We start from the raw sequence: 24,102 nt of genomic DNA, 5'->3' as shown, positions 1-24,102 counted from the left end.
TTGATTGTTAAAAACCACCCCTCCCTTGGAATCCCCTTCCCTTCCCCGGTCCGCCGCCTCTTCCTCTTCCACTAAACCCTCCCCTTCCACCCCCTTGCCAACCTCCTTGAGACCCACCTGGGCCTCCCCTACCTCCCTGTCCACCCCTACCTTGGCCACCACGACCCCCTGCTCCCCCTCTACCCCCATAGTTACCACCTCCTGGCCCCCCTCCTCCTTTGATCTTTGGGGGCGGTGATTTAGGGCGGAGCCGTTCAATCTCTTCTGTGCAGCCGGTAAGGAAGTCTGTCTGTGATTTGTTGAAGTATCCTTCGTAGGTTTCCGTGGTGAAGTTGCTGTTTGTGATCTTTGGACCAATGGTCAGCCACCCTAGACATGTAAAAATAACCATACTTGACTTTAAAAAAGTCAGAACTGGCGTAGAGCTCCATTCCAAAACCTTAAGTGGAAATAATAAACTTACCTTTTTATGTACATTTTTAAATACATCAACTTGATGCTTTTACAAGCACTGGACACTATTGGTAATTGTAAAAAAAAAATCAGTAATCTCACTTGGTGTATCTTAACATATGCATAAAATAACAAACCTGTCAACATTTTGACTCAATTGGTCTTTAAAGTTGCGGGAGAGTAATGGAAGAAAAACACCCTTGTCGCACAAGTTGTCTGCTTTAGTATTCTAGTGCACTTAATAACAATCCTATAAGCTTAAATAGTACATGTAGTACCAGCTGATTGTCTTTACTTTCCGACCAGGTAGAAGTTCATTTCAGAACTGAGAAGGTTCCCTAAAAAATCTGATAAATCTCCTCCGTGGTAGTAGAATATATATAGCAAGACAGTTCTCTAAAGAACGAACTCTACCTGGCAAGTAGATACACACATGGTGTTACTGCAAACCAAATATATATTGATACCTCACCATGCAATGCCTCAAATCATATAAAAGACAAGGGTGGAAGTGTCATGGCTGAGCAGTTAAGAGCACCGAATTCAAACTCTGATGTTCTGATCAGCAGAGTGTGGGTTCGAATCCCCAACCGTGACACTTGTGGGGTTAAGCAAGACACTTAACCATTGCTTCGTCCTTTGGATGCGACGTAAAGCCGTTGGTCCCATGTGTTGTGCAGTGCATGTAAAAGTGCACTTATCGAAAAGAGAAAGGGTTCGCACCAGTGTTCCTGGCTGTGGCTGCTGAATGCGCCGTAGCACCTTGTGACCCCTTATACAGTGCTACATAATTGTGTCTCAGAATTCATCACTTCAATAACCTTTCTGAAAGTTTGTATATACTCAGCGCTTTGAGTACCTTGTTTGGTAGATACGAGCGCTATTGTAAGACTTTGATACTATTATTATTTTTAAGGGCTATTTTTGCTTACCAGGTCTGATGGTACTGTCTGATCCAAAGACATGCAGCCTCCTACGACCCAGACAGAAATGTTGAATGATATGAAATATCTCTTCTGGTTTATCTAGAGATCCAGTCTCAGGATGTTCAGTGATGATGACGTCCAGATCAATGTTAGCGTGGATGAAATCTCCATCTGTTGAGCGTCGGACGGTTCCTTTGATACCCATCAAGCAGTGCTCCTGGTTATTGATATAAGAAATAGGGTTATTGTGTGCCCAGTCAATATAACACAACTGTTGCACGATGTGATGGGGTCCATAGTGTTTTGTACAACCGAGGAGTCAAATGCAGGAATGGTATTTGGCTTTCAGAAAAAAGGAGGACGATTTTATTGTGTACTAGGGCAGACCTACATGCACATATGGTGTAGGCTTTAATAGACTTTTCAGGCTACGTATTTAATAAAAAATTCAGATTTTCCAGGGGCATATTTTTTTTATATACCGTAATTTTCGGATTATAAACCGCGGTTTACATGTTGATTTTGACATTTTTTTGAACCCCTGCAGTTTATTCTCCGGGCGGCTTGTAGGCCGACGTATAAATATTTAAGAGAAAAAACGGCATTTTTAAAAAGAAAGATCGTATGTAAAACATTCTAAATATTATTTTTTTTTAAGAAACGAGAACAAAAACCTGCAAAACATGCCTGTGTGATGACAAAGTCCTGTTGAAAATCCCACCCCATTTGTATTCCGTGTTTCCTTTGTAAAACGTTAATCAACCGCCATCCGCGCCCCCTCGCTCAGCGAAACTCAGACTAGACTGGTCCCCGTCTATTTATCCTAGCAATATATATATGCTGACGTCAGACATTCAGGCTGCACTCGTGTGAGAGCGAAATAGACTGGTCCCCTGTCTATTTATCTTACGATCTCTACATACTGACGTCAGACATTCAGGCTGCACTCGTGTGAGAGCGAAATAGACTGGTCCCCTGTCTATTTATCTTACGATCTCTACATACTGACGTCAGACTTCCAGGCTACACTCGTGACAGCCAGCGGTTTCTTCAGCTCAACCACAACATCAGAATGGTGAATGAACGTACACAAAGAACTATGCAGCGCCTGGGATCAAACAAAACGTGTTCAAACCGCCCTCATTGTTGAGTCCATTAACCTTGAACATGAAGCGGCACTTGTGTAAACTCTCTGAAGGGCAGAGTTTCTTATTTATTACTGGTCTCACAATATTGGGCGTGATTTTAAATAAAGGGTTCTTTTAATGCTAAATCTTGTTGGGTTTTAAATAAAGGGTTTTTATTAATTGTAATGAATTGGGGATTTAAATGGATGCCAGAATAATCGGGCATGCTATACCGCTTATACTATTACTATTAATATTTTTAGGTTCTCTCTTTTTGTTTTTTAATAAATGGCTTCGAACGGATTTGGTTTATTAATCAAAGGTATTTTTTTGTAACTTTACAATTTATCGGGATTCAACAGGGGTTGTGTTTATTAAATAAGGGGATTTTTCTTTGTTCAGGGGCCAGGTAATCCACTTTGTTTTTAATATTTTATTATTTCACTTTGCACGGTTATCTCTTTTTGGAAGTAGTGGTAGCTCTGAAAAGAACTGTTGGTTTTGTTGGATGTCTTGATCTATCTGGTTTCTTACAAATTGAAACCCTCGAAGTCGCTGTCTTCGCTGTCGCTGCAAAACAGAGCGGCTAGCTCCTCACGCAAAAAAGATTGCAAAAAGATTGCTATCCTATAATAGATCTTTTCAATTACGATCAATAGTGTAAACTTAAATACATTTCAACTTTAATTACGACGCAACTCGCGCATTGTGGCAACTATACAAGACTGACTGATGTGCCACCCGTCCGTCACTGCACATCGCCACAAAGAGGACCGCAAACAAGCACGGCCCCTTTGTGCGCATGCTGTGATTGGCCGTTTGATGATTGGCCGGTGGTAGTTCCATTCATAAAATCTTGGCTAGACTTCGGACGGATCGGCTCCCTATTGTACAACACATAGCCTGAACGTCTGACCCACACTTCGCGGATTGTGGCCAAGTCTAATCAAACGTGAACAACTTTTGTCAACAGAGGGCGATGCGATGCAGGGCAAAGTTCAACTATTTCTAGGTGTGCGTTGTCGACCGATCTTTGATTCACGGAGATTTGTTGCCAAAGAAGTTCACAAAACATGGTCAACACAACCGATCATCAAAATATAAATTCAAATTCTGGAAAAGGGTTGTTGATGGAAACAAAGGATAATTCAGGACTGATAGTGTGAAATAAAAAAATCACCCGTAACGCGGCAGGTTTGCGTACTTCACTTCCGTGTTTTAGGTTAGTTTGTTTTCATGTTTTGTTTTTTTTTGGTCGCGGTTTATACTCCGCGCGGCATATACGCCGACATTAAATATTTTTTTGTATATTTTGAGGAAGTGCGGTTTATACTCCGCGCGGTTTATAATCCGAAAATTACGGTAAGGTTAGCCACTGCCTGAATTACTATGGTAATCCCCCTTTCTTAGATCAGTGCAACCGGATTGTTTTACATGTAATACACAACAAACGGGACCTAAGGCATTAACGTCCCAACCGAGGACAGAGCAATAATGGTGCAGAAATTAAGAAGCAACTATAAATAGTTGACTAGCAGGTAAAACCAAGGATACAAATCTCTTGTATAGGAATGTTGGCTCTGAAAAGCGCCGATGTACTCTCAGCTATGCCTTTATGGTATGAATAACGGTTATTGAGTTTATTTGAAAGAATTCCAATAGACAGCTTTATAGGGACTGTAAAGACACTGGACACTATTGGTAGTTGTCAAAGACCAATCTTCTCACTTGGTGTATCTCAACATATGCATAAAACAAACCTATGAAAATTTAGCTCAATTGGTCGTCCAAGTTGCGAGATAATTATGAAAGAAAAAACACACTTGTCACACAAAGTTGTGTGCTTTCAGATGCTTGATTTCGAGACCCCAAAAATCTTATTTTGAGGTCTCAAATTCAAATTCATGGAATACTACTTCTTTCTAACCAAACTATGTTACAAAGAGGGAGCTGTTTCTCAGAGTGTTTTATACTACCAACGGCTCTCCATTGCTCGTTACCAAGTAAGGTTTTATGCTAATAATTATTTTGAGTAATTACCTGTCCACTGCCGTTAAAGCTGCAATATTTACATGTTACCCTGATTAACAGTTCCTGTTCTAACCTTGGTTCTTTGTAGGATGGCATTGGGTTCCAGACCAACACTTCCTGGATTCTTAGCATTAGTCTTGATCCAACAGATATCTTCACATCTCCTGAAGCCCCATTCAGCTAAGCACTGTCGTCCCTTATCTAGACCTTCTAATGTACCAACCCATAGGAAGATGAAGGATCGATGGGCTGCTACAGCGGGAATCTCAAGACGCATAATCTACAATGAGTCAGAGAAATTTATTTACAATCAATGTCTCAATACAATCAAAGGAACATTACAGGAATGTTTCATGCTAACAAATAAGTTGTTGGCAGTGCAAGCACTTTAAAGCCATTGGACAATTTGGAAAAAGTTCACAGATTTACAAATAACTTACAGGGTTTAAAAAGGTACAAATGTAATGGTGAAAGACTTCTCTTGAAATATTATTCCATGAAATGCTTTTACTTTTTAAGAAAACATGAAAACAATTATAAATTCCAGAATTACAGATTTATTTTAAACACAAGTGATGACACAGCAAAACGTGCGGAGACAAGGGTGGGTTCACCGTTATTTTCTCCCGACTCCGATGACCGATTGAGCCTAAATTTTCACAGGGTTGTTATTTTATATGTAAGTGGTGATACACGAAGTGTGGGCCTTTGGCTCTACTGTTTACCGAAAGTGTCCAATGCATTGCAATGGCTTTAAGTAATCCACCATATACATGAACTGACAAACCTTTAGAAGTTTGAGATCGATCGGCCATCTGGGTCACGAGAAAATGGTGAAAAACACATTTTGCTTGACCTCGATTAAACAAAACAAAATTAATAAAACGCTCACTGAGCGATGAAAGTCAAACAAGAAATTAGTTTTATTTGCAAAGTCGCAACAAATAATTCGCATATAAGTTGATTTGTAATGAACTGCAAAAATAGCCCTACGAAGTCGAAAATCGTATCGCATACGCATTCACAAGAAGTATAAATCGGACTACAGGCAGGACGGTTATGCAAGGCATGTGAAGTATATATAACAGGCAGGGCGGCTGCAGGCACCTTCAGGCGGCTGCAGGCACCTTCAGGCGGCTGCAGGCACCTTCAGGCGGCTGCAGGCACCTTCAGGCGGCTGCAGGCACCTTCAGGCGGCTGCAGGCACCTTCAGGCGACTGCAGGCACCTTCAGGCGACTGCAGGCACCTTCAGGCGGCTGCAGGCACCTTCAGGCGGCTGCAGGCACCTTCAGGCGGCTGCAGGCACCTTCAGGCGGCTGCAGGCACCTTCAGGCGGCTGCAGGCGGCTGCAGGCACCTTCAGGCACCTTCAGACGGCTGCAGGCACTTTCAGGCGACTGCAGGCACATTCAGGTGGCTGCAGGCACCTTCAGGCGGATGCAGGCACCTTCAGGCACCTTCAGACGGCTGCAGGCACCTTCAGGCGACTGCAGGCACCTTCAGGCACCTTCAGGTGGCTGCAGGCGGCTGCAATCATTATGCTAGCTAGAAATGACTGGAGATAATCTTCACCTCATCCCAACTCCAGAACTTCTGGTTGGTCATAACTGCAGGTCTGTGGCGGTATTCCTCGAGGGGTGGATCTACTAGTATGACATCAAACTTATGGTTCAACTCCCCGAGGTCATAGGTCTCAAGGTCACAATGGAGGTACCTACAAAATAGAAACAGACGGTTATGTATAATATAGACCTTTATCATGCATATCACCTTTATCATAAACCACAATGAATGCTATAAATAATTTTGAAAAGAGGAACGAGACTATTTTGTTCTTCCAGCCTCGGTTTGGTAACATTGATATCAATGGGAGAAATTCAAGATGGCTGCACCATGATAAAGGTCTTAAGGCAGGCCTCAATGTTCACAGATTTGTTATTTTATGTTGGGATAAACCAAGTGTGAATACTGGTCTTCACAACCGTCCTGTGTCTAGTGCCATTAAAAGATAAATAGAGTCTGCATTGTTTGATAAGTATACGATTGTAGTGTACTGTGTTCTTAACACTAGATTGCACTTACATTGGAGGTGAGTTTGTTTGGGTAATTAACTCATCCTTTAGATGGATCAATTCCTTCAGCTTTGGGTATTCCTCAAACCTGTCAGCAAGCCCTGGGTAGAGACAAACACACAATACTCAGTAAACAATAATCTTGTCAATTACAAAGCATAAAAATAAATCATTGGAACTGATCTTTTTTTTTCCAAACATTGTAATGTGTGATAACCTGGATTTGTGAACTTTTTCAAAATGTCCATAGATTTACATTAAACTTACACGGTTTGAAGATAATGATAGTGGAAAGCTTCCCTTCAAATATTACTAACTGAGGTGCTGTAGTTTTTGAGAAGTGAGTAAAACAATGTAATGACAATACGTTTGTAAATGCTTTTCTTTACATTGTTTTACTCATTACCCAAAAACTACAGCACCTCAGCCGGACGTAATATTTTCAGGGAAGCTTTCTACTATCGTTATCTTCAAACTGTGTAATATAAGTTTAGTGTAAATCTACGGACATTGTGTTTTTTTGTCCTACAAAAAGTACATACACCCTTGTAAGTCAACCTGGTGAGAAAGGCCTTTAAAAAAGGGTTCTGTTTCCGGTTACCAAACTTACTATAACTTCACGGTGCAACCCTACACTTTTTATTCAGTTAACAAAAACTTTTATTCAGTTTAGGACAAAAATTTAAAAAAATCATTTAAACACACTGAGAAAGAAACAAAATGAAAAGACAGCAGTTCCAGTGCAAACAAATTTAGGACTTATTTAGGTGGAAAATTTAGGTGGAAAATATACCCAAACCAAGGAAAATTTGAGTCTATTATTGACCTTGCAATGGTTTCCATTCATGTGGATCATGAATGTAATCAAATGTGCATGTAATAAAGCTATGGGAACCATCATGATCAACAGGAATGGTAAAACTTACAAGATCAATGCAGGTATTTTCAGTTTAGGTGGTGAAGAAAAAAATACTCTGCATCAAAAAAAGTAATGGTGTGTATGCATTTCATACTATAGTTTCATATGTACCGCAGTGAAGTATTGAGGATTTGAATGTTGCCGAGTATTTAAACTTACCCACATCACGAATAAAGTTCTGGGGTCGTTGACCTGTGTCGACAAAATGTTGACAGTAGTCATTGTGAGGGTTAGCACTCTGTGTTCCCTGCAAAGAACATACAAACCAGAACTACATTATACGGTTTGCTGCAAAGAACATACAAACCAGAAATACATTGTACGGTTTGCAGCAAAGAACATACAAACCAGAAATATATTGTACGGTTTGCTGCAAAAAACATACAAACCAGAAATATATTATACGGTTTGCTGCAAAGTATGGTGTTCCATAGAGGACAGCCTACGTCGTAGTTGTGAGTTGTCCGTCGGAGTTGTGAGTTGGGGCGTCGGAGTTGTGAGTTGGGCCGTCGTAGTTGTGAGTTGTCCGTCGGAGTTGTGAGTTGTCCGTCGGAAGTGTGAGTTGGGGCGTCGGAGTTGTGAGTTGTCCGTCGGAGTTGTGAGTTGGGCCGTCGGAGTTGTGAGTTGTGCGTCGTAGTTGTGAGTTGGCCCGTCGGAGTTGTGAGTTGTGCGTCGTAGTTGTGAGTTGGGCCATCGGAGTTGTGAGTTGTGCGTCGTAGTTGTGAGTTGGGCCGTCGGAGTTGTGGGTTGTGCGTCGTAGTTGTGAGTTGGGCCGTCGGAGTTGTGAGTTGTGCGTCGTAGTTGTGAGTTTGGCCGTCGGAGTTGTGAGTTGTCCGTCGTAGTTGTGAGTTGTCCGTCAGAGTTGTGGGTTGTCCGTCATAGTTGTGAGTTGTCCGTCGGAGTTGTGAGTTGGGCCGTCGGAGTTGTGAGTTGTGCGTCGTAGTTGTGGGTTGTCCGTCGTAGTTGTGAGTTGGGCCGTCGGAGTTGTGAAATGTCCGTCGGAGTTGTGGGTTGTCCGTCGGAGTTGTGGGTTGTCCGTCGTAGTTGTGAGTTGTCCGTCGGAGTTGTGGGTTGTCCGTCGTAGTTGTGAGTAGAGCCGTTGGAGTTGTGAGTTGATGGGCCGTCGGAGCTGTGAGTTGGCCGTCGGACTTTTTATTTTGTTTACTAAACTGCAATGGCCAATAGGTGGCGTATGTCTACTTCAGGGTTCTTCTACACATGTGATTGAGTTCCGATTGTGATGAATTATACCTTGCTGAATCCATCGATTCGTCACCGAGAAGGCAAAATCCTTTTGAGTTGTCGCTTTTGCTTGCCTATGCCTACATGAAATGGATGGACCCATGTGTTCGATGCTTTTATTGGGAAATTAGGCCTATGTTTTGTTCGCACAGCACTATGTTGTCAGTTGCAGATCTGATATTTTATATTTATCTACGCCCCTTCGAAATGTTGTTTATGAATTGTAACATATTCTTTAATAACTGCAGGTAGGATGCGGGCCTTATAACGAACTAGCATTAATCTTTCACTAAATTCTTTTTCGTTCAAGGCACCATGAAAGCGTTATATGTTTTTACACCCCGATAGCAATTTAACATTAAATAAAAATTAAATAAAATTTAAAGTGTATGCCTATCATTAAATTAGTCCAAAGATGGTCAAATCATCCTTTATTATTATTTATTATTATTATTATTATTTGGCAATTCACATAAAATACAAAAAATTACAAAAATTTATACGAAAAGGAAACAACTCTTTAAAACATTAATTATATAAAAACATACATCTGTATTGGAAAACAGTAACAAGGGGGATACATCAAGATATATAAAAAGGATGGCAGGCAGTAAAAGAAAAAAAAAGAAAGAAAAAAGTACTACACGACTGAGGACAACAGAAAGACATCAACACTACAGGTTTGCCAGGACTGACAATAGTGCCTGCACTGTCACCAAGAGGTGTGTCAGTCCAACCAAGAGACAAAAGGACAAACAATTTCACTCAACGAACAGGTTAACAAACAAACACCCCAACAAACAAACAAACAAATACAAACACATACTAAAACTTTAGTATTTGAAAGTGTTATGTAAGTTGGATTGACTAGGTATGGATGAATAGTGTTTTAATTGGTTAACTTGAAATAATTTATATGTTGTTTGTTGTAAACGGAAATATGAACGCATGAACGCATAAGCCAACGGAACTATGCAAATTTTCCTGATACCCGAGCTGTGACCTGTGTGTATGCAAGCTGTGCTTCCAAATAACAAATTATAGACATAAATCTGACGATGCCTTGAGTTTGTTTTATTGACTTGTATCCTTGGTGGGTTTATTTGCTGTTCAAACAAAAACAAAAACTATACTTCTTATGGATCCCCCGGGAAACTAGTAGCAATTTACAGATGCATTGCCAGATTTTTAGATGATCTGAAGGCCAAAATATGTTAAATTGCAATTATCCCAGGATATAGAGTTGTTGCCACTTACTTTATATATACTTCAAAGATTACAAAATACAGTGAATAGCTGGATCAGCCTTTTCATTTTCCTGTATTATGACGTCAATTTCAATAATTGACATTGGGCAGCAGTCTGGTGCTTGAATAGTATGTACTTCTGTACACAAAGTGACACATTATAGCTGACAATTTCGCAGTGTGCGCGAAACGAACAGTCATGAATATTCAGTAAGTTGCACATTCTCCTGATTGACCGGAGCTCAACCAATCAGAATGAAATGGTCTGGATAAAAATCGTTCTACCTACAGTTCCTGGCGTTAAAAATATGTAAATATTTTGTTCTTTCATTTTGTTGAGGAATACGGGCTAACCATCATCTTTAATTCCTGCGAACCGGCCTAAACTGTAAGGTATCTTTAAAAAACGTGTTCTCTACGATGTTATAAAATAAATGAAAATAGGAATGGGCGTTTTCACTATTAACAAAAAATGATAGAATGTCAAATAACTCACAACTACGATGGCTAACTCACAACTCCGACGGCCAACTCACAACTACGACGGCCAACTCACAACTCTGACGGACAACTCACAACTACGACGGCCAACTCACAACTCCGACGGCCAACTCACAACTACGACGGCACAACTCACAAGTACGACGGCCAACTCACAACTCCGACGGCCAACTCACAACTACGACGGCCAACTCACAACTCCGACGGACAACTCACAACTACGACGGCCAACTCACAACTCCGACGGACAACTCACAACTACGACGGCCAACTCACAACTCCGACGGCCAACTCACAACTACGACGGCACAACTCACAACCAGACGGCCAACTCACAACTCCGACGGCCAACTCACAACTACGACGGCACAACTCACAACTCCGACGGACAACTCACAACTACGACGGCCAACTCACAACTACGACGGCCAACTCACAACTACGACGGCCAACTCACAACTACGACGGCCAACTCACAACTACGACGGCCAACTCACAACTCCGACGGCCCAACTCACAACTCCGACGGACAACTCACAACTACGACGGCCAACTCACAACTCCGACGGACAACTCACAACTCCGACGGACAACTCACAACTACGACGGCCCAACTCACAACTCCGACGGACAACTCACAACTACGACGGCCAACTCACAACTCCGACGGACAACTCACAACTACGACGGACCAACTCACAACTCCGACGGACAACTCACAACTACGACTGCCAACTCACAACTCCGACGGACAACTCACAACTCCGACGGACAACTCACAACTACGACGGCCAACTCACAACTCCGACGGACAACTCACAACTACGACGGCCCAACTCACAACTCCGACGGACAACTCACAACAACGACGGCCAACTCACAACTCCAGAAATATATTGTACAGTTTGCTGCAAAGAACATACAAACCAGAAATATATTGTACGGTTTGCTGCAAAGAACATACAAACCAGAAATATATTGTACGGTTTGCTGCGGTTTGCACAAGAGAGTGACACATCGATTTACAGCTACCAATGCAGACATAAAAAGTTTTAAAAATCATAATAATAATAATAACCCATCCTAACTTCACTAACCCGAAGTGAGTTCTTAATTTTTTTAATTTTCGTTCTAATGCAAGTCGTCAGACACACAAGGCCTGACTAGTAGGGCTAAAACAGGGTTACCCCTTTTACAGTACATACGGATGTAGGCTTGGGTATCATCAGTCCCAAGCCTGGCCAGTAGAGCAGAGAGCACTACCTCTCCAATTTTACGTAGCAAGTGTCACGACTGTGATTCGAACGCACACTGTGCTGATCAAACACCAGAGCTTGAATCCGGTGATCTTAACAGCTCGGCATTTCGACAAGCTTACTCTAGTCATCGTCAAATGTGGTTATTCATCAGGGCTTTTTAAATGGGCCTACCTTGAGGAATGTACTAGAATCTTTGTAGACTTTCTCAACGAGGCTGTCATCTTCATCATCATCTTGACTCTCCTATAAGTTGAAGCAAAAGGATTCATTGCATAAAAATCTTTCTGAATAATTGTTGCCAATAAATCAGCATTAGTTAACCACAGACAATGACCCTTCTTTAAAACAACAATTTTGATTTTCAAGCGCATGCAGCCAAACCATTTCAAGTGACTCTCAGAAGGACGCTGAGCATTTAAACTGGTTTAGCTGGTTGCCCGCTTGATAAATTTGATGGATTTGTGTGGACTTTTGGTGAAATAAGTCCCAGCTTTTCTTTCAAGGCATTTTGAAATTGATGAATTGTATGTTAGAATTTTTTGAACCTGCTATGGTGTCAAGCTTTGATGTTTTATGGATTTATAGATGAAGAGGTTAGGGCAGCAACACTGAAATAATATTTTTTCTAATCGGGGTTTGGGTTAATGATAATATGTAGATGAATGTTATGCACATTATAGTTATTCGAGAGATACCCGACAAAATTTTATAAATAAAGAGGAACTTGCACAGTGTAGCACTTTTATGCCTATTTTAATTATTAAATTGCGAACAACGTAGGATACAAACTGCTTCTAGCCTCCAGGCTAGCTTATTAAACTAAAACTAGTATTGACATCTGTTCTAGCAATGCAGAGGTCATGGGTTCTAATCCCACCCAGTGATTTGCCTGTTGATCTTTTCATCAAACTCTGGAAAGTACCGAGTATATAGTGCTCTGTACACATTGGTGTCAGGGTAAAACAAACTATATTATATCTCCATGCAAAACCAATAAAGTCGTTGCAGCACCCTCTAGCCAGACATGCCAACCTCTGGGATCACAAAACTGTATTCTGAAACCCCAAAACCTGTATTTTGGATCAAAAACCTGTATTTATTTTTAAACACGCGTAAACGTAGTTTTAAGCCCCGAGACAGGCAAAATAGAGAAGGTGTGAAGGCCATTAAGTTATCAAACAGCCTAATTAAACCAGTTAATTAAAACAAAAAAATTAAAAAAAATAAAAAAAATAAAAAAAATAAAAAAATAAAATAACATATAAAAAATTTACAAATTGGGCAGAGGTTTCCCTACCGGTGGTTAACCCAATGGAACAGGTTTTGTATGAAAAAAAGATATTGATAAATCATATCTTAAAGACATTGATTAATCATATCCTATTTCATATAGAAACCCTTGTCAATTAATTAAATATCATTTTCTTTGTCAAAAGAAGACAAGTACAAAACAAAACCAATTTAATTTCAATGAAGAAGACAAAAAAAAAATCATCCCAAACAGTTTCGTTTGTTGTATTTAGGGGCATAGTTCTTAAATTTATCTTATAAAAATCTCGCTTCAGGCGCTCTATATCTTTTGTGTCTTTATTTTGGCAAAAAATTCTTTTGCAAACTCGATTCGTCCGTTCACAAAACGACCGATACCATATAAGGGCATTTGACAACAGCGCCCTCTGTTGTTCAATGAATTGTGTTAGACGGGTTCCCTGTGAAATCGGGACGTCAGATAAACTGGCGTGTAGTATGCAATGCAGGTTTGTGCTACTAGCGTGCGTGCAATGATGGATGCGAGGGAATCTCCGTTGCGCTGTGGTGAAAGAAAGTTGAATACGGACTACCCCCGTGGAATAATAGAGTTCACTGGATAATCATTATCGGCCGTAAGTAGTCGGCCGAAAACTTATTTGTGTCAATAAAAAAATATTGAACTTGAGTTAAAAAAGGGCACGACGGCCAACTGGGATAGAATTGTATTTTTGCGGTGGCGATGCTCAAAACAGTATTTTTTTTGCAAAATCCGTATACCTGTATTGTTTACAAAAACCCGTACGAAATACGGGAAAAACGTACTAGTTGGCATGTCTGTCTAGCGTCCACTGACTACAAAACATCAGGGTTGAACACCAACAGAGTGATTTGCCTTTGGATTGTTTTTACAAAACTCGCCAAAGTACTGAGTATACATTGGGTACTGAGGATAAACTGCATACTGAGTATCCACTACGTACTGAGTACACATTGCTTAAAACACATACCATAAAACCAAAAGGGTAAAATCAAAATATAAATTGCGAAGGAAACCAAGCACAAAAAACATTGTACATGATTGATTGATTGATTGATTGATTGATTGATTGATTGATTGATTGATTGATTGATTGGTTGGTTGATTGGCTGATTGATTGATTGATTGATTGATTGATTGGTTGATTGGCTGATTGATTTACTTTTTTTTACTTTTCAAAGCAAACACTTTATTCATACACAAAATATACAGAATTTACAAAAACATAGAAACTAAAAAGTTACATTGACTGATTGATTGGCTGATTGGCTGATTGACTGATTGATTGGTTGATTGACTGATTGACTGAGATTGAATGATTGATTAATTGACTGACTGATTGACTGATTGTTCATGACTCACCTTGATGGGTGTCCGCTTTGCTGTACTGAGTGCTTTGGATGGGTCATCTACGATGTGACGTTTAGGTGGGATACTGGTAGTGGTTGCTGAGCTGAAATATTCAACAGGAAATAATCAAACTGTTAATCCAGCTGGTTATTAAAGGGAGAGTACACCTTAAGATTTGGGAAGTTTTTAATTGTTTTATTTCGATATACAAATCAAGAGATTTACAACAAAACTAACCTGTAAAAACTGAAACTAAAATCTGTATTTTAAGTAAGTCTGTGGACTGCATCAAGCAGATGTTTTTAATAATAAACCTGTAATAATATAAGTAATAACCTAAGCAGTTCCAAAATATTGCTGAATTCCTGAATGGTTAGGTCCACCCAGAAATAATAATACCTAATTGGAATACATACCTGAGAGATTTTACTTATCAAATTCAAAGTTTGGGGGATAACACTGATCTAAACTGCTCACAAAAAGTAAGGAAACTTTTTTTAATCCAGTATATTTGTTATTATTTAATACTCTCTTTGTATATGGTACATATCAATGCAAAGCTGAACTATTCCTCTTTAAAATGATACCACATTTGCAAAGATTACATGTTGCTGAACTTGGCTACATGAATAACAATGAGGCAAAGTCACAAATCAAATGTGCCAAAATTACTGTGTCTGTGAATGGTAAATAGGTAATGTTCAATAATCGAACCGATCAAGCTTTTCAGAACCATTAATGGTTTACACAAATATATTTGCACCAGTGGGCTCATCGGACATAATTAACCCTCATCTCATGAAAAACACCTTGTTTGATGGGTATTTGCAAGACGATATTCTACAGCCGAATGCAGTCCCATACTTGCAGACTCTTGTACCAAATGCCATCTTTCAAGATGACAACACTCGCCCCCATCGAGCCCGACTGGTGACTGACTACCTGAAAAATGTTGGGGTGCACCGGATGGATTGGCCTGCTAACAGTCCAGACCTGAATCCCATGGAACCTCTATGGGACCAGCTTGGCCTTGCTGTCCGCGCCAGAACCACCAACACATAAACTGTGGCTGACCTACCCAGGTTCCTTAATAAAGAATGGAACGCCATCCCTCATCATCAGCGCATCACAAGACTTGTGTGCAGCATGAGAAGAAGGTGCCAGACTGTCATCAACGCCTTCGGATCACCCACTTGTTAATGAACTTTTTGGCTCAATAAAGTGTATTAAGATCAGTAAGTTGTCTTGCTCTATACCAAACTTCTTGTTTCAATAAAGTGGATTAAGATCAGTTGATCAGATTAAGTTGTCTTGCTTGTTTGAATTACAGTGTCAATTTGATTGTGCATACAGTAACACAAAAATGCAAATTTTGGCACATTTGATTTGTGACTTTGTCTCATTCTCATTAACATGGTCAAGTCCAGCAACATGTAATCATTGCAACTGTGGTATCATTTCAGCTTTACAATGATATATACCATATACAAAGAGAGTATTAAACAATAACAAATATACTGGATTGAAAAAAGTTTCCTTACTTTTTGTGAGCAGTTTATATCTTTTTTATAACCACACCATTTCAAAGTGAAATGATTTTTAAAATGCTTTACCCTACTGAAAGAATAAGGCATGGTTTTAAAACACTATGTGGACTAACACATGTCAACACAGGGTTTTCACCAGCGATGAAAAATACATATAATGTAGGAATGTCCTGGGCTATACACTGGACACTATTGGTAAGTGCCAAAGACCAGTCTTTTCATCATACTTTTTTCTTGAAAACTACAGTACTTCAGAGGGAGCAGTTTCACATAATGTTTTATACTATCAACCTCTCACCATCGCTTGTTACCAAGTAAGGTTTTCTTGCTAATAATTATTTTGAGTAATTACCAATAGTGTCCACTGCCTTTAAGAATCTGAGTGAGGGTTTCTCAACTGACCTTATGGAGCTGGTACTTGTATGTGTTTCTTTGGGTGAGGAATGAGCAGCTCTGTGTTCTAGCTCCTCCTTACTGCTAAGAACACTCCCAAGCTGATCCCCATCCGTAACATTCAGCTAGAGCACAACAACAATGAACTTGAGTCAAATGCATAAATCATAACATTGATGAAATTAATTTCTTTATGGGAAACCATGTAAACCTTTGGTAATTGGATTTACTTGATAATTTTCATTCTTTATAATAGAAATATAAACAATACAACTAACCAGTGAAAATTTCATTTCAAAAGGTGGTTGCATTTTCGAGATACATACATGTACATGTATCGCCGGAAATCTGTAATTACATGTATGTCCACTCAAGAAGAGTATTATCCATAATCTGAGAGATGTAACTGTCAGAAATGCTTCTCAGATTCAAATTAATTCATCTATATAACATCCCAAATCATTAGATCACAGTTTTGTACTGTCATACCTGGCTCAAAGTCGTTCAGCCATTATATTATGTGACAGGTGAAACTGTATTGTTTTGTTTTCTCTGTTAAATTGTTTAATTCCCTTTTGATTTTAACATAGAGGTAGATTTCCATGGTTTGACTCTATATTCATTATTTCTTTGTCTTTCATGGCATTAGATTCCATTTTACAGTTAATTGCATCTGTGGGAAATGTTCTTCAGCCAATCCTAATATTAATCTTTGCATCACATGCATTGTTTATTGGAGTTGCATATTCCTTTTAGAGCACCAGATTTAGACATTTTTTTTCATGTTGAGTCACACAAACTGCAAAAGTTTGTTTTATTGTTGATTCTTGTTTATTGGGTGGTTATTGATGACATATCCAAACATCGGACAAGAGTTTCAAGCCAGAAGTGACCTAATTTGCATATTTTTATTAGGTGGTAATTAGCAATCTTTAAGGTCAACTATCTCGATAACTATTCATTTTATGGAAAAGGTTTGTGTTAGAGGTGAATAGAAACCCGACCTTGAGAATCTATAAAACATATTAGCGGTCGCCCAGTCGCCAAATGCAAGTGAAAATAGCGGCGGGCGAGTGAAAACCCTTAATCACTAGCCCGCCGGGCGAGTCAAACAATTATTCCTTTTCACATATTAATGAGCAGCCCTGATACTTCAGCTTTTAAGGGGCAAGGCAGTTTTGCCTTGACTTTTTGTAAAAATTTAGGGCACCAAGGCAATTTTCAAAAATTTCAAAGGGCATCACGGCAATCATAAAAAGTTAAGAAGGGCACAACGGCAATTTAAAAAAACAAAAAAAACAACTCAGATTTTTCCATTTCAATCGACGATTGCTTCATATACCCATGATCATGCACTAACTAACCCACTGTCACTGAAAAAGAAAGCATTCATATAACTCGACAAAATAAACACAATAAACAAATATTTATGTTCATACGGAATCCTGCTATTGGTCACGCACGTTCTGTAGTTTTTCGTAGAGACGCTAAAAGCTCTTTAAGATAATTGGTAAGTTATTGCTCAAACCCAAAACCCCTGTCCTTCCATCCACCAACAATAACCAGGACTTAGCTATTGAGTTCCAGAAATTCTTTGTCACCAAGATTTCAGACATCCGCTCATCATTTTCATCAGTCCCTTTCAACGTGCCGCAGACATTGCCACATCTTCAAGCAGAGTGTAGACTATCTGTGTTTGAGCCTGCCACTGTTGCTGAGATTCAAAGGGTTATTATGAAATCTCCTTCAAAATCCTGTGAGCTGGATCCAGTATCAACATCCGTGATAAAGCAAAACATTGATATATTTGTACCCTACATCACTAAGCTTGTAAACGAATCTCTCAGTTCCCGTTGTTTCCCCGATAGCCTCAAAGTTTCCTACATCAGGCCGCTCATCAAGAAACCAAACCTGGACAAGGAGATATTCAAAAACTACAGACAAGTTGCAAACTTAAAATATCTTGGAAAAGTCATCGAACGAGTAGTGTCATCACGTATTTCTGATCACATTCATACTTTCAACCTGTCCGACGTGTTCCAGTCAGCATACAAGCCTTTCCATGGGACCGAGGCTGCACTAGTCCGTGTGAGCAACGATATTCTCTCTTCTATGGACAATGGTAACCTTACAGCACTAGTCCTGCTAGACTTGAGTGCTGCTTTTGACACTGTTGATCATAACATCCTTCTCTCTCGGCTCCAGAATCACCTTGGCATAGAGGACACAGCCCTAGCATGGTGCAAATCGTATCTCCACAATAGAACTCAGCATGTATGTATTGGCACTGCGATATCCGACCCTGTTGTTTTGAACTACTCTGTGCCACAGGGGTCGGTACTCGGCCCGCAGTGGTTTACGCTGTACACTTTACCGATTCGTGACATCATCCTTAAATTTAATCTGAATTACCATGTGTACGCAGACGACACTCAGCTATACATCACGTTTAAATCTTCTCAAGAAAATGCCAATGCATCTATTGCAAGACTTGAGAAATGCATCCACGAGATTCGACGTTGGACACAACAAAACTTCCTGAAGTTAAATGATGATAAGACAGAGTTCCTTTTATTTGGGTCACGCCAACAGTTAACTAAGGTTTCAGTGCCATACATCTCCATCGGTGATGCTCGGATAGCTCCCTCGCTGAAAGCTCGGAACTTGGGGGTTATTTCTGATTCATCGATGACACTTCAGCCACACATCAACAATATTGTTCGTTTATCATCATATCACATCAGGAATATAGGTAAGATTCGCAAGTACTTGGACAAAAGTGCCACTGAAAAGGTCATTTACGCATTTGTTACTTCTCGTCTTGACAACGGCAATGCTCTTCTCTACAGTCTTCCTAACAACCAGATTTCCCGACTTCAACGGCTCCAAAATACTGCTGCCCGCATTGTGACACTGTCTAGAAAATCCTGTTCTATCACCCCCATTCTGAAACAACTAACTGGCTCCCTATCTCTCAACGAATCATCTTCAAGCTGATGCTCATTGTCCACAAAGCTCTAAATGGCAAGGCTCCCCACTATATTTCTGAACTGCTTCAAGTTTACACTCCATCAAGGAATCTTCGATCAAGTTCCATGCTTCTCCTCATTGAACCCAAGTCTCGACACTCATGGGGTGACAGGTCTTTTTCTTCAGCCGCGCCACGCATCTGGAACTCTCTACCACTTAACCCTCGATCTTGTGTTTGTACCGCAAAATTCAAGTCTCTTCTCAAAACTTATCTTATGTCACTGGTTTTCAATGACTAATTTTGTTGTGTCTGTTTTTCTTTGTGTTGTGTTTTGTTTTTGTTTTGTTTTTGGTTTTACTGCACCTTGAACACCCAGCAGGGTGGATATGTGTGCATTACAAGTCTTATTATTATTTATTATTATAAAATTCCAACGTAACTGCTCCATTTTGACACGATGTTGACAGAATGAATGCATGCGGTGCGCGACGACTATGCTGTACATGATGTACATTACATGTACTAAGCATGCAATTTTTGGGGAAAACCACATGCGCAGACACGTCGAGTCTTCGTCTCAAGGTGTGTGTTGGTGGTTCGCGTAATTTAATCAATAGAGGGCGTTTAATCTCACGCTATCGCACTGTTCTGAAACGCCCTCTAGCGTTCAATGTTTCTTGTAATTTTTTCGCTGACGACTAGCGGGCCTGAAATCTGCTGTTGTGCATTACGTGCGTGCAATTTGGTTCTATTTCTTTGCGTAAAATTAACACAGACATCGGGACTTTTTGGCCTATTTTCGAACTTGGACATCGTTGAATATAATTTGTTTTTCGTGAGGAAGGGCACGGCGGCAATGATGAGAAAAGGGCACGGCAAACATTGCCGTGAAAAATTGGGTTTTTGAAGGGCATTGCGGCAATCGGTAGGGGAAACGACGGCAATTGCCGTCATTGCCGTCGTGAAGTATCAGAGCTGAATGAGGGTTCAGTGGCAAAATCCCAAAGAAACTTTTTACTAAAGCTTTTAAACTAGTAAGTTTGACAATTCTAGATACTTGCTAGATTTAATTTTGCCGTGATCGGGACCGGAATTGCTGTCGTTTGTTTCAGAAAACACGTACAATCAATTGAAAACACGATGCACAAACCACATGGTGCTGAGTATCCTTACAGTACATGTACACTTTTGCAATCAGTGTGACTCAATACATGTAGTCTAAATCTGGTCCTCTATTTGTATTGATAGTTGTTTCAGGTTTATTTATTAGCTTAGTCATAGCCCAGCAATGCACTACACTGGTTCCTGTGGGTCTTTTTCATAATCTTAAGCCCTTTTCACGCTGCAAAGTTAAAAAACTAACAACCCTTGTGCGACATGAGAATGATATGATGAGCATTGCTCTGTATGGGCATTTTCACCAAGGACGTCGTTCAATAAACAAGGGTTCCTGTCACAAGATGATGTAGCCCCTGTCCTTGGTAAAAACTTCCGCTAGTGTAAGATTTTGTCCTAGGTCCGGACCTCCGACAAAATGTAGCAATGTTGGTCAAGATTTTACAAGGGAACATGGACACTCCAAATATTGTTGCCTTTTCACACCAGGTGCATTTTGTAAAATCTTTATAGGAGTCTCATATTTAGGGCCTCCTTAACGTTATACGTTTTTCAAATCAGCGTTGATGAGTGAAAGTTTTATGACCGTTACCCAGCCAGAACTGAAGTTTCCTGTGTACTGTACACCTAAAGCTTTCCCCACCCTACTCAATACATTCATAATGCTTGTATTTCCATTGTGCAGCCTACTACATGTACATGTAGATCGTCGAACTGCCGAGCCGCGGCCGAGTCGAACTAAACCATTGTGTGAGAGGGGTATTACAAACCCGTCTGGCAGTGCGTGGACCCTTTGTGCGTGAATGGCGGGTATTATATTGTAAACAAACAGCGCACGGTCGTGGCTAGGCGGTTCGGCGAGTAGGCTGGTGTAAGCGTTGAGCATTATTGAGAAGTCAAAAACGTGCGATGCGGCAGGAAAACAACAGTGAGTACCGAGCAGAAAATTGTATTTTTTGACGATGTTTTTTAATTTCACTCAACAAAAAGGAAATACAAGCATTATGAATGTTTATTGAGTAAGGTGGGGAAAGCTTTAGGTGTACAGTACACAGCAAACTTTAGCCCAGGTTGGACTCCTCCGTTGCAGGCAATGCGACGGAGTCCAGGGTAAGCTTGGGCGATATCACGATATTATCGAATACCGCGATATTAATTTGGAAACGATTTCGATATCGGATGGACTTGGTTTTAATCCAAATATCGACATATCGCGATATCGATTAAATATCGCGATGTATTTGCTAGCTGAGACATCTTGCACCCCATAGATTTGGAGTAAAACCAGAACAATAGGTCATTAGAACACCTCTCTTATGCTATGACTGTCTCTTCTACAACTTTCACTTGGAGTTTGAAGACTGATGACGTCAAATTTAATTAATCGCGATTATATCGAATATCGCGATATATTGTCGGCGATATATCGTGAATAAAATAAATCGATATCGCCCAAGCTTAGTCCAGGGTATAAAGGTCCCGTACCATTGCAAAAAAAATTCAAAAATCTGTTTAAAATATTTCTACCTAACTCGGGAGTCTGAACTTTTACTCACATATTCCTTGTAGTTGGAACACAAAGTTCGCATTATTTAAAATTGTTGAATTTTCTCCTTTGGTGGTAATATTTTGTGAAAAGAAAATTAAAATTAGCGTGTTCCGATCCCACGTTGGCATTAACTTCCGTGTAAACACTTTCTTGCACTGATCACTGGCGGCCTACTATTTGAAGCCAAATTGCTGTCAACAAACACTAAGCAGATGGATAATAGTTGGTGAGCAATTCATACAAAGCTCAGAACTATGCGATACCAAGCATTGACGTCTTGTGCCAAGACTTCATGAGCCGGAAGCGTATTTTTTTTCTAGGACAAATGAGGCCACTTTTTAGCACAAATTAGCGCATGCTAACCGTCCCAAGAAAAAAAATACACGGGCGCAGGACAGCGCCCTCTGTTGTCCGCACATATACAAGAAGCACTGTGAAAAAAAAAACAGCGGCAGACGATTTTGCTGCACGCTTAGAATTGTTTTTTTACACGAACAAAAACTTGATATTTGTAACCGAAATTCAACTGCAAATTTATGAAAATTCTATTTGAGCTGGAATATTTTATGCCTCCTGGATTTTAAAATGTATATTGGAGGAGTTGAAGGCGAGTTAACGGCACCTATCCTGTTTTGACTGCGAATAGCGGCAAGATAATGCACTGTACTCAAAGCCATGCGCACTTGGGCTCACACTATCAAGTAGTACACGATGATCAACATCGCCAGTGCAAAACTTCAACATATTTTCGGATATAATTTCTTCCATGGATATATTTGTTAGCTGTGAACTCATCGAGAATATAGTAAGGGACACTATTATGAACGGAATTTAAGCTTCTCAAATCAGGTAAAAAGTAAAGAAAATTGTAGTCAAAATTGTGTTCGCATTGTAAAGAACCTTTATACCCAGGACGTCAGTGCAGTGCTGACTGAGGATAACTTTCCGTATGGCGCCACCACTTTTTCACTCATTTTTACAAAAAGGGATGTATCAATCAGGTAAATTACATTGTAGATACTATATTATTTTATTTCGATTGAAAAAGTGGTGGCGCCATACGGAAACTTTTCCCTGACTGACGTCCTACCAGGGCTAAGGAAACTTCAGTTCTGGCTGGCTAACGGTCGTAAAACTTTCACCCATCAACGCTGATTTGAAAAACGTATAGCGTTAAGGAGGCCCTAAATATGAGACCCCTATAAGGCTCACAGGGGAGCCTTATAGTTTCTAGAAGTACGAGTTGACTTGGGTACAGAGCGCCGCCAACAAGTTTTAAATACCTCAAAAATGGCAAATAAACCACATATATTTTAGAACTATGTGTGTCTTGTAATACAAACATAAATTTAATGGAAAAACTTCACGAAAAGTGTGTATTTTTAAACCAGAACAAAACTTCACTTTCACGGAAAACGGTCTATAAACATGACGCCCGCCCTCTATTGCTAAGTCTGACTCAAGCAATGGAAATAAGCTTATTTTAGCTTTTTTGTGTTATCCTCGACAATTCCTCAGATTCAAATGTCTTTTCCCTTGTATTTTTTATCTGTTTTTGTCCAATTGTTGTATTTTATAGAATTCTGTGGAGATTGTCTAATAAACAAACAAACAAAACAAACAGACTCACCCGCATCATAATGGACTGGTCCGAACACGATTTTAAGCCAAGATGGCGTCCGACCGTTTTCCGTGAACGTTCAGTTTTTTTTCTGGTTAAAAATTCACACTTTTCGTGAAGTTTTTCCATTAAATTTATGTTTATATTACAGAGCACATATAGTTCTAATACATCTATGGTATATTGGCAATTTTCGAGGTAATTAAAACTTGTTGGCGGCGAGTTGTCGGCGCTCTGGGCTTGTTGTCGGCGTTGTCGGCGAGTTGTCGGCTTTTAGTAGGACCCTACGGAAAGTTATCCTATTTGTTTATGGTTTTTCTAATCTAGCTCACATCTCTTATAATATCTCAATATATTTACCGTTTGCGCGAGCAAAGCCCTTCGCTGTTTCGACCTCTCCTTCAGGGCTTTTAATCTGTCAGACATGTTTAAAAAGCTGGAAGAATTGTGAGAGCAAACCGCAATTTCTTCTGTCCAAGTCTCGTTCACG

The 24,102-nt window shown here is 40.0% G+C and overlaps 1 protein-coding gene across 1 annotated transcript; it reads right to left on the bottom strand.

The window, feature by feature from the left end:
• Window positions 1-7: 7 nt before the first annotated feature.
• On the bottom strand, window positions 8-24,102 carry LOC117303964 (N6-adenosine-methyltransferase non-catalytic subunit-like). The gene is made up of 10 exons (XM_033788433.1): window positions 23,973-24,102; window positions 16,365-16,480; window positions 14,428-14,518; window positions 11,949-12,020; window positions 7,688-7,775; window positions 6,620-6,710; window positions 6,110-6,251; window positions 4,611-4,817; window positions 1,386-1,596; window positions 8-369 (listed from the first exon to the last, which is right to left on the bottom strand). The coding sequence occupies exons 1-10, from the start codon at window positions 24,036-24,038 to the stop codon at window positions 8-10; spliced, it is 1,446 nt and encodes a 481-aa protein (XP_033644324.1). The 5' UTR covers window positions 24,039-24,102.

The sequence above is a fragment of the Asterias rubens genome, chromosome 20, assembly GCF_902459465.1.
Source record: "Asterias rubens chromosome 20, eAstRub1.3, whole genome shotgun sequence".
Taxonomy (NCBI): domain Eukaryota; kingdom Metazoa; phylum Echinodermata; class Asteroidea; order Forcipulatida; family Asteriidae; genus Asterias; species Asterias rubens.
This window is presented reverse-complemented; position numbering and strand designations above follow the sequence as displayed.

Coding starts and splice junctions, on each gene's coding strand:
- LOC117303964 (XM_033788433.1), bottom strand. CDS start 24,038: ATGTCTGACAGATTAAAAGCCCTGAAGGAGAGGTCGAAACAGCGAAGG. Junction 16,481..23,972: donor GGGCTTTGCTCGCGCAAACG/GTAAATATATTG, acceptor GTTGTGCTCTAG/CTGAATGTTACGGATGGGGA. Junction 6,711..7,687: donor GAACTTTATTCGTGATGTGG/GTAAGTTTAAAT, acceptor GTCTCTACCCAG/GGCTTGCTGACAGGTTTGAG.